We start from the raw sequence: 12,078 nt of genomic DNA, 5'->3' as shown, positions 1-12,078 counted from the left end.
GACCCTTTAATCTTTATCATGAGTCAGACCCCTGGCTCTGAGACAGCCTCTGGCTCCTTCAATCCAGCCAGGTCCCTTCTATTGCTGGCATCATGTGGCCAAACTCTTATCAAAAAAAGATACCTCGAGACACTGGATAGGTTTACTTAGAGCCCCTTTTACCAAGCGGTGGTACTCGTACCGCTGTTGTGCTTCATGACAATCTGCTGTGCTGTGCTATATGATTCTTGTATTCCGCTAAGTTCAAGAGAAATCCTAAGTGGATTACAAACAATAAGTGCTTCATGAGAATTTACAATTGCATATCTAATACATTGAAACTAAAAAAAAAATCTTTCTTATCAATTGTACATCTCAAACACTACCGCTGGGCTATCGCAGGAGTCTGGTGGTAGTGCCTGCTCCCAATGTGCACCATTTCCGGCTCTGAAAAAATAGTTTAATTTTTTTAGTACTGGGGGCTTACCCGGCAGTAATCAGGCAGCCTCACGCGCTGCCCGGTTACTGACAGGTTAGCGCTGGAGCCCTTACCGCCTCCTAAATAGGAGATGGTAAGGGCTTTCCCCAGAAATGGGCATGTGACAAGTGTTACACTTATTGCACAGCCATTTCTATTAAAAAACAGTCCTTTTATCCGCTGTGGTAAAATGGGGCCTCAGCGAGTGGCAAATCCACACACCGATACTGCTACCACAGAGCCCCTGTTACCGCAGCTTTGTAAAAGGGGCCCTTAGTGTGGCTCTAAAATTCTCAGGCTTTGCAGCTGGGTTTAAATAGCTCAGGTCAGCTACAGACTCCAAATCTCACATAAAGTCAACTTTTTAAAATTCCTGCTTCCGTAGCATCGATCTTGTCCTTGCCCACAACACCAATAGTGGGCTTTAATCTCTAGGTCTTTTTAATTTAGCTTCCAAAACCAATATAAGAAGCAGATTATAAACTTCTGCTCTGTTTTCTCAGCTCAGTTAAGAAACACATGCTAGTGAAGGGCTTAAACTCTGGTTCTTTATCAGTTCTCTCCAGAAAGAAGGAGATAGAAAAAGATACTAGTGATGTACATTGAAAATAATATTAATGCTTTTTAAGGTCATTTTTCAGACTTTTTCCAGATATTTTTACACATTCGTTATAATACAAATTTTTGAATGCACACTAGAACATTTTAATTCACATTACAATGTTTTTTTACACATTAAACTTGAGTTAATTTTTAGATTAATACATATTAAATCGGTTTTAATATGCACTAATATTTTAAAGCATGGTGATGAACTGAATGCATACTGCAGAATGTATGTTCTATAAAACAGCTGCTCTGTTTGTCATTTGGCTTCTCACACTGAATCACTTTCTCTCCTTTCCACACTCCTCTGGAAACACTCTTGTGACATATTTGTGGTCTGTTCGGAGTCTCCACTCCCTGAGGCACTTAATGCCAGGAATTTTGGGGCTTATAGTTTACTTTTGTATTAATTGTTCAGGGAATCCTTTCTGGCCTATATGTTCTTGCTGCTCTCTGGGAAGGGGAACACAAACCCCTCCACAGAGACCAATAAGATGTCTAGATCTCACAGTGGTTTTTGTTCAATAAAGACTCGTATTACCCTTTCTCATGCCCTCTCTTGCATTGGGAGGAGGTTATTTGTGCAGCCCATATGCACTGAGTAGGGACTGGCTTCATGTTTCCAAGATACTTCTAGGGCACAGAAGATAATTATATGAATATGGAAAACCTTTGAGAGCAGTGGCGTAGCCACAGGTGGGCCTGGGTGGGCCGAAGCCCACCCATTTAGGGCTCAGGCCCACCCAACAGTAGCACACGTTTAGCGGTAGCTGGTGGGGATCCCAAGCTTGACCAGCTAAAGACTTACCCCCTGATGGTAACAAAAGTGCTACTCTCCACGATACCGGCACCTGAGCATGCTCATTTTTCAGCACATGCCTGCTGCAGCCTGCCAAGGTGAAAAGAAGCGTTTTTCCCATCAGTTGAGATATTATTTTGGTGGTGGTTGGGGGGGGGGGAGGGGGGAGAACACTTGGTGCCCATCCACTTCTTGCCTAGGCCCACCCCAAAATCTGTTGTCTGGCTACGCCCCTGAGAGTAAGTAGAAACTCAGTTCGGTACTCCATGCTGGCTGACTGGTTATTTCTTATCCTGGTTTCTTTCGTACTTGCAAAGAAGAAAACTTCATGTTAAAGTACAGGACTCTGTTTCCACTACTTCTAATCACGTGTGGTGTACAGCAAGGTTCAGTCCTATCGGCAGTACTTTTTAACTTATTTATGGTGTCTCTGGGGGATGTTTTCCAAGATCTACACATATCATATAGAATATATGCAGATGATATACAATTCGTCATCCCTGTTAACAAACATGGTCAGGATTTCAACTAGATGATTTTCCATTTATTCCTTTCACACTAGAAGATAATTCCATGCAATAGGGTGAGAAGGCTCTCTGCTGGGCTGCAACTTTAGCTGAGTAGTCCCGGAAGATCATAACTATTCTTCCAGCATAGGAAGCATGATGTCCCTGTTGGGTGACTTGAAAAACTGCTTCTATGTAAGTGAAGTTCAGGTACTTTGCCATGACAGTGCGAGGCCACAGTCCACCACCCTTTTATGGGCTCAGCCGATGAGCATGTTCCACTAGTACCTGCTCCGGGGGGGGGGGGGGGTGGGGGGGGGGAGGTTGGTAATATTCCACATTTCTTTCCTGCTGTGGATAAGTATGAGAATTGGAGTAGGATATTTCAATTCATTTGCTAAAAATATTCATATTTCTTTGTGCCTTTAGAATGGTGAAACACCATTTTATTTGGCTGTGGAAGGTGAACAATGAAGATTGTGCTGTCTTGTTACTGGAGGCTGGAAGTGGACATCAATAGTTTAAGTAAGGTAGGTGCATTGTACTGCTGAGAGAAATTCTTTTCATTTATATGGGAAATGTTTACTGGGAATACATCCTTAAGAGCTTATTTTATGACCTAGCCATTGCCTTCTGCTTCTTTTTGCACTTCCAGCTCAAATAAAACTAGCCTCTATTGAGCTACCTCACCAGGAGATTTCATTTATCATTACTTGGAGATTTTTCTCTATTTTTATAATAGAGCTTTATTCCCCTCTCCCTTTCCTCTAGCCCAGTTACTGCAGTGAGAGATTTGGGGCCGGACCAAAAACCACAGCTCCCTTTAGAACCTGTTAATACATGCACCCTGAGTCTGGCCAGTAGGTGTCATTCTCGAGCACACCCTGCAGCTGCATTACAAAATATCCACTTTGCAAATGGGGAATGTCTAAATTAAAAAAAAATGTTTTAAAATGTGATCAATCTTTATCCATGAAACTTCATGGGAAAAGAATTATTCAAATAGTCTTTATAAATTAAAAATAGTTTGAAAGTTATAACGAGTCAAAAATTTGTAAATGCTGAACGGTGGTTCAAAGCCTTGTCATCCCATAGGTTGATTAGTGTAATGGGTTGCTGTTGGGTCTGCCTAAACGATTATTAAGATCACTGCAGATTGTGCAAAATGCTACTGTTCAAATTATTGATGACATTTCTAGATTTGAACATTTAACAAATCCCATTGGCTTGCTATTGAGCAAGATTTTGTTGTTCATCTTAAGGTCATCAAGAACAATGCATCAGTAGTAGTGGTGTCAAGTTTACTTATTTACCAGCTATCAGGTCATTTAAGATCAGCAGCGAATGGCTGTCCCTTCTTTCCATTCTTTAAACTAGAGGAACATAGGTCTTCTATATTCTATATTGCAGGAGTAAAATTATGGAACACAGTACAAGCCTATATATATATCAAGAGCACTAACCCCCCTGTTTACAATGCCATGCAGCAATGCTGACACAGCCCATTCAAAGTGAATGGGCTGTATCGGCAGTACTGTACCGGCAGCCACTAGTGCTGCTTTGTAAACAGGGGGATAAATCTTTTGAAAAATAGTTAAAGATTTCTTTATTTCAGCACGCTTTTAATGTGCAATGTTATTTAAACATGTCTGGTTTTTAATATCTTTATTTGTATTTTATTAAGTATATTTACAATTTACAGTTTATTAATTTATATGCTGTTAACAAAAATTGTAAGTTTTATGTTAAACTGAACCTGCTGTGAACCTTGGGTGAATCTCTTCATAAAGGCGTTTAAATCCAATAAAATACATAAATATTCTGCCTATTAACTAGGCGGATTCCATAAAACATATACAATCAGACAAATCAGCATAATCATGGTAACACTCATAAAAAAATGACTACAGAAATACATAATCAACAGCTAGCACAATGTTGCATGGTGCTCACCTATTCCTAAATGTTCAGATTAGCTGTACATATTACCCTGCTTCAAATAGATTCCATAACAGGTGTGTCTTCAATAATTTCTTAAATTTGTTAGTATCATTCAGTGTCCTAATCTGCATAGGAAGCTTGTTCCACAATACCGGACCTGCAAGTGAAAATGTTCTCTGCCTAGTCTCTTCAAAGTGAACTTTCCTCAGAGCTGGGATAAGTAACCTATATATACCTTCAGATCTTAAGGCTCTTCTTGGCTGGTAAATTCTCAGAACCGAATGTAAATAAACATCAGAATCTTGTGGCATAGCCTTGTGTATTACAATAAGATTTTGAATTCAATTCTTTTCTCCATCGGTAACCAATGAAAATCTTTCAATATAGGACTTATATGCTGAAAATCAAGAACAACCACTTACAAGTCATGCAGCTGTGTTTTGAATAATCTGCAATGCCCTTGTACTGAATTTTGGAAGGCCCAGAAACAGAGGATTGAAGTATCCTGCTTAGAATTGTAGATAGAGCAGATTATACATTTTTTAAATAAATAAAAGCTAGAAAATCTATTTCGCACTCTCCTGCTCCTCCACCTGTCTCCTTTCAATCCCCTTCCTAGCTTTTGTTATTAGGGGTGGACGAGTAAGGCATTCATCCAGTTTAAAAATGACTGAAATATAAGTATGTATCGGCAGTGTATGAAATGAAGGCAAAGAACAAAATAGACTGGAGGGTGGAGGAAGAGAGAAGCAGGGATCGGGGTAAGTTTTCAAGCCAACAAATTTCGCATTCTAAGTCTTTTAGCTCCCTATTAGTTTTTTTTTTTTCAAATTAACAAAGAAAGTGATGATTATGCTCTTATGAAGGCTTTAAAAGTATCCCAGGTGATTGAACCAATCTGTGTCTTCAATTTTGTTCAGTTCAAAGTAAGCTGTGATGACTTTGGTGACATGTTCACGGAATTCAGGTGTATGCAACAGTGAAGAACTGAAACGCCAGTTAGGTGGTTTTGATGGTTCGGTGATGCATCGTAATTAGGGTGTGATCCATGATATAGCTTCTGTGTCCATGTGATTAACATATTGAAAGAGATGGCTCGATAAAACATAGTTTATGTGATATTCAGCACTTAACTGGCTAGGATAAACTGCATTAAGATAGTACTGTGATTGATGCGATTATCTTAGCTGCTTAAGTGCTTTATCCCCCTTACAATTCACCTTACAAAAATATTCAAATTGTGATCACCCTCCTCAGAAACAGCACAAGTTTAAAGCAAGTCGGATTTTGTTTGCCCCAGAGTCTGCTGTCGAATAGGGCCAGAGACTTTATGAATAACAGAAAACCCTGCAACAAAGACACTCAAAACCTGTACAGAAAACTTAACACACAACAGCCCTAATCCACCTATGAAATGACAGTGCTGTAAATATTACACTGGACCCTAGAGCACCAAAATATCTGCTACTGGAAAACTGGAACAAGCTGCACTGTTGCACTCCTAAACAGATACTACACGTTAGCAGAATCCGTCACACATGCAGATCATGGACAGACCCTCACGTGATACAAAATAGGGAACCACAAAACACATTCACACAAAAACTGAAATAGAGATCCCCTCAAGAAAGTCAGATTCTGTAAGAGAAAGGGAATTGGGACTTGATATATCGCCTTACTATGGTTTTTGCAACTACATTCAAAGCGGTTTACATAGTTACATACAGGTACTTATTTGTACCTGGGGCTATGGAGGGTTAAGTGAGTTACTCAGAATCACAAGAAGCTGCAGTGGGAATTGAACCCAGATCCCAGGATCAAAGTCCACTGCACTAACCAAGGGCAAATACTGGGAAAAGGGAAACAGAAATGTATTTTCTCCTGAACTCTGCAAAATACAACAGAGAAATGAACACTTCCACAAAGCAGGCACATCTTAGTCCTTAAAAAGCATAAATATTTGTTTTCTTTTTACCTTTTTCTAATTGGGCTGGTACCAGTCTCTTTTCCACTTTCCATGTGTCAGTCTTCTAAATTCTTTTCCAGGTTGGCTTTCCATTTCTTCTCTCTCGTCTTGTCATTTTCTTTTCCTTCTCTGACACTGATCTTTCATTTTGGTTTTTTTTCCCACTTTTCTCTCACTCTCCTTAGTCCTTTAGTATCCATCTACCTACTGGCTTTTACCATGCCCCTCTCATTCCCCTCTGCAGCACTCCCATTCCCCCCTCTGTCTCTCCCTTACGCAGTCTCCAAAACCCCTCCCCCATCTTTCACTCACTTGTAAGTCCCCAGTTCCTGTCCTCTGTACTCACTCTCTTAGCCCTCATCTACCTTCCACTGCATCTCATCACCCTATCAATCCTAGATTCATCCCTGTTCCTCCTTCCTTCCTGTTACCCTATACCCCATGCCCAATAGCCTCTCTTTCACCATCTTTTTAACCCCATTTTCTACCTTAACTCAACTCCCTTCAGAGACCTATCCCCTTTCTCCCATACCCCTCACCAGTACCCCCATCCCTTTTCAATGCCTTTTATCCTCTCTCCACATTTTGTCTCAACCTTCCCCACGCCATCTCTTTTCTTGCCCCTCTTCTTATATCCCTCATTTCACACCCTCACTTATTTCTTAACCCATCAATATACTCCTACTTATATCTAAAACTGCCAAGTATTCACTGTCCCCTTAAATTCCCACTCCATGTCTCCTATCCATAATTCCCTGCTCTGCTTCTTATTCCTCTCCCCTCTACCCATACCCCCCAGTTCTATCCATCTCCTGCTCCTTCCTCCCCCACACACCCAGCCCCATCTTCTATTCTGTTCTTCTCCCCTCTGCTCATACATCTCCTACTCCCACCTCTTCCAGTCCCATCCATCTTCTGCTCTCCACTATCTCCTATTGATATTTTTCTTCTACGACCACCTCCATTTCCTCTGTGTACAGCACCTCACCTCTGTGTCTCTGTCGCTATGTCGATATTCAGTATCTGCCCTTTGTGTCCCCATCCCTCCCTCCTGTCCCACTTCTGCCCCTGCACTCCCACCCCAAGGCCAGCATCTCTCCCTCTTCTGTGCCCTACCCTGCTCCCTCCCCATGGTACTGCATCTCTCTTGTTCTCGCTTCTCCTTCCCCTTCCTGAATACTGCATCTTTCCCAATCTATTCCCCTCCCTCATGCATCTCATGTTTCTAAACCCTCACCATCCCAGCATGATTCCCTCACTCCCCTGTGGGGCCAGTTTCTTCTCCCTCTCTTCTCCAGCTCCTCATCCAAGCTTTTGCTGCTTCTCCCCATTCCCCCATGGTCTGGCATTTCTCTCCCTAACCCTTGTGATCTGGCATTTTTTTCTCCTCCCCATCTGTGGGTGGGGCATCTCCCTCTCTCCTTCCTCTTCTGAGGTCCACTGTCACTCTCCCATCCCCCATGAGATCCAGTGTCACCCTCTCTCCTCCCTGGGAGATCCAGCATTGCTCTCCTCTCCTTCCCCTGGTAGGTCCAGCATCATTCTTCCTCTCTCCTCACCCCTCGTGGGGGTTCAGTATCCCTCTTCATCTTTCCTAACCCCCCCCCCAAGGGGTGTAGTTTCCCTCTTCTGTCTTCTCAAACCCTCCATGGCCATGGGCGTAGTTTGGTGGGGCGCCTCCAAACGCTAGGCCAGCACAACGCTGCAGGAAGCTCTCGGTCCCTCCTTCCCACTTTCAGATCCCCGACAGCACTCCTCTCCATTCCTTCCTGCCCCCCTCCGTGTTTAAACCTTTTATTTTATTCGCAGTGATGGCAGTGAAGAAGACAGCACAGCGGTCTCGCCTCCAGCCTTTCCCTTCCCTCACAGTGTCCCGCCCTCGTGGAAACAGGAAATACATCATCAAAGGAAGGCGGGACACTGAGAGGGAAGGGAAAGACTGTAGGCGAGCCCACTGTGCTGTTTTCTTCACTGTCATCACGACTGAAAATAAAAGGTTTAAATGCGGGGGGGGGGGGCAGGAAGGAATGGAGAGGAGGGCTGTCGGGGAGCTGAGGGCAAGCAGGTGGGGCTGGGTTGGAACTGAAGGAGACTAAAAAGGCGGATCTGGGGAAGTCACTGGACATGGATGGGAGGGGAGGGTGTGGGGGGGGGTCAAAGGAGAATCATTGGACGCTGGGGAAGTCACTGGACATGGATGGGAGGGGAGGGGAGGGTGTGGGGGGGTCAAAGGAGAATCATTGGACGTGGATAGGGGGAGGGCAGAGGAGAATCACTGGACGTGGATGGGAGGAGAGGGAAGGGGAGAGAGGCAAAATCACTGGACATGGAGGGGAGGGCAGGGGCAGAGGAGAATTGCTGGACATGGAGGAGAGGGGAGGGCAGGGAGAGAAGAGAAATCGCTGGACATGGAGGGGAGGGCAGAGAAGTGAGGAGAATTGCTGGACATGGATGGATGGAGGGGGCAGGGGGAGAGAGGACATTTGCTGCATATGGATGGAAGAGAGAGGGCAGGAGAAAATGGAGAGTTGCTGGAAATGGATGGATGGAGGGGAGGGAAGGGGAGAGAGGAGAGTTACTGGACATGGATGGAGAGGAGGGAAGACAGGAAGGAGATGCACATGGATGGAGAGGAGGGCAGGGGAGAGAAGGGAAATTGCTGTACATAGAGGTGAGGGCAGGGTAGAGAGGACAATTGCTGGACATGGATGGATGGAGGGGGCAGGGGAGAGAGGAAATGTGCTGGATATGGATGGATGGAGGAGAGGGCACGGGAGAATGGAGAGTTGCTGGACATGGATGGATGGAGGGAAGGGAAGTCAGGAAGGAGATGCACATGGGTGGAGGGGAGGAAAGAGAGGAGAAATGCTGGACATGGATGGAGTGGAGGGCAGGGAAGAGAGGAGAAATGTTGGACAAGGATGGAGGGAAGGAAAGACAAAGGAAGGAGATGCACACGGATGGAGGGGAAGGGAGAGAGGAGAAATGCTGGACATGGATGGAGAGGAGGGAAGACAGAGGAAGTAGATGCACATGAATGGAGGAGAGGGGAGTGAGGAGATATGGGTGGAGGGGAAACTGCTGAATTTAAGGGCTGGATCAGAACACTTTGAGGGCAGATACTGAAACTGGAGGAAGGATAGGGACAGGGCTACAGATGGTAGGACAGGACGCATAAAGACACAGGAGGATGGTGGACATGGTGAGTGAAAAAATATCAAGTGGAAAGAAGACACTGGGACCAAAGCGAATAGAAAAACTAATTGATCAGACAACAAAGGTAGAAAAATATTTTATTCAGAATTTAATTGGAATATGTCGGCTTTTGGAAATGTACATCTGTGATATTTTGCATGTAAGTTTCAATTTTTCTAGTATTGCTGCATGCTGAGTCTGATTTCTTGAGGTAACTTTCCAGTTCATTATTTTGCCTTCATATTTTTTTTATTTCTAGTTCCTTGTGTCATGTGTTTTTCATATGTGATCAAGGTGCAGTATTCTGCTAGTGTGTAGTATTTGCAGCCCTTTTTTTTTCCATTAGGTAGTGTACTGGTGTTTTAGAGCCTGGTGTAATTACAGTGCTGCCTTTCCACGCATAAGGTTGTAGCTCGTCGTGTCCTTGGAATTAGTGCTGTTATGGTTTGGTAAGGTTATGAGTGGGTTTTTGCACAAGTTTGTGTATAGTGTTTTGCAGTGGAGAGATTGTGTGTTGGCCTTACTGAGGTGGCACCAAAAACATCAGAAAGGGTATAGAGCCTAAATCATGACACACTACTTCTTGAAGGATCTACATATAGAGCTTATGCATTTCTAAGGTCTACACTGGCATGGTATGGGAAAAGGGGTGGGGAAATACTACTGGAGAGGAAGAGGGAGTTCTGGATAAGGAGGAAAGAAGGAAGGAAGTGAGAAAGAGCTGGCTTTTTTGGGAATAACTATAATGAATATGTATGAGATATCTCATACATATTCATTACGGTTATTCCCAAAAAAGCCAGCTCTTTCTCCCTTCCTTCCTCCATAATAGCATATTCATTTGCATATATATATATATATATATGCAAATGAATATGCTAATATGCCCTGCCCCATCCTTTGCCCCCCAAAATGACACAGTCAAATTATGCCCATGCTCCATGGAATCCAATGTCCTTCTTCTCTCCTCACTCCCCCCCTGCGGGATCCAATGTCCCTCTTCCTCTCTCCTCACTCTCCCCCCGTGGGTGACCAGTATCCCTCTTCCTTTTTCTGTATCCCCCCACGAGGTCTGGGATCACTCATCCCCCCCCCCCACGCCCCCGGCGAGGTCTGGGATCACTCCCCTCTTCCTCTCTCCTTACCTCTCCTGTGAGGTCCAGGATTGCTCACCCTCCCCGTGAGGTCTGGGATTGCTTCCTCCCCCCCCCCCCCCCGGCGAGGACCAGGATTGCTCACCCCCAGCAAGATCCAGGATTGCTCCCCCTCCCCCCCCCCCCGCCCCAGCACTGCAGTCTTAAATTTGACTTGGCCGTTGGCAGCATTAGCAATGTAAGCACAAAAATGAAAATTGGCGTGCGTACATTTTGGGCCTGAGGACTTACCGCCACCCATTGACTTAGCGGTAAGGTCACATGTCTTAAATGGGTGGTAAATTACTGCCCGGGCCACATGGTAGCTGGGCGGTAGTTCAAAATTGGCGCACATAGGATGCACGTACCTGCCTAATTTTCTGAACTTACTACATAGGATTTTTTTTTTTTAATTCTAATTAGTTGTGACGCAAGATCATGCAGAGCAGCTCATTAATTTTCAGTTTTGGAAACTGGTGCATGAAAGTTTGTGGGCTGGTGTGGTTATCTTTGTGGATTTCCCAGTGGTTTGAAAGTTTGCTTCAGAGCTCACGTGCATCCTGTCACAAATGTTTTTTTATTTATTTAATTTTTTAGCATTTGCCAAGAAAATGAGTTTAGTCTTTATGTTTAAACAATTTTTATTAAACATCAATAAAATAATACAACCATAATCTTGTACAAATTGTTAATTTTTGTTTCCCAATACAATACCCCCCCCACCCAACATACTTATGTTTCATCAGTTTTATGAAAAACGGTATACACTTTTATCAATAGTATATAGGTAATCAGTACAGCCAATCCTTAAGCCCCATCATATTCAAACAACAACCAATTTGAACCTTCTACTTTCAACTTACTTTGTTAGGTCTTTCATCTAACCCCCCCTCCAAATCCCTCCACACCCAACCACCCCCCTCCCCCCATACCCTCCTAATCTCGCCCTCCCTCTCCCTTCCCATGGAAAACTCACAAACATCTTAAAGAAGGAAGTATCTTAACCCTTAGCTCCAGTATAGTGGTTACAGCACATTCAATACAAAGCTCCTTCCTTTAGCTGATAAGTTATCTATATTTCCCCCAGATCTTCAAAAACTGAGTTTTTCGTTTTCGGAGATCCTCTGGCTTCTCTTGCCTCCCACATCAGCAGCTGATGCACCAGATTCCGCCAATGCCAAAATTCTGGCACTGCTTCTGAGGTCCAGCATTTAAGTATACATTTCTTTGCTAACAAACATCCCTTACGAAAGAGCAATGTCTCCTCTGGGGTATTTCCTCTGAACGACCCGTAGATATCTAATAGCATCTGTGAGGGGGTACCTGATACATCACAAGACAGCAGCTGTGACAGGTATTCAGCTACCTTGGACCAAAAACCCTGAATAGCTTGACAACTCCAAAATGCATGATAATATGTGTTTTCAGCTCTTTTACATCGTGAGCATAGTGAATTTTGTGCCCCCCCAAACTTT

At 43.8% G+C, this 12,078-nt stretch overlaps 1 protein-coding gene across 1 annotated transcript in view; it reads left to right on the top strand.

Moving 5' to 3' along the window:
* Positions 1–12,078, top strand: part of ANKDD1B (ankyrin repeat and death domain containing 1B) — a 137,885-nt gene that overhangs the window by 64,679 nt on the left and 61,128 nt on the right. The window contains 3 exon segments of the mRNA XM_030193265.1: positions 2,798–2,833; positions 2,835–2,876; positions 2,878–2,898. Coding sequence (XP_030049125.1) covers positions 2,798–2,833; positions 2,835–2,876; positions 2,878–2,898 — 99 coding nt within the window.

Source organism: Microcaecilia unicolor, chromosome 2, assembly GCF_901765095.1.
Source record: "Microcaecilia unicolor chromosome 2, aMicUni1.1, whole genome shotgun sequence".
NCBI classification, from domain to species: Eukaryota; Metazoa; Chordata; class Amphibia; order Gymnophiona; family Siphonopidae; genus Microcaecilia; species Microcaecilia unicolor.
Note: the sequence above shows the minus strand (reverse complement) of the source record. Positions and strands in the feature narration are given on the sequence as shown.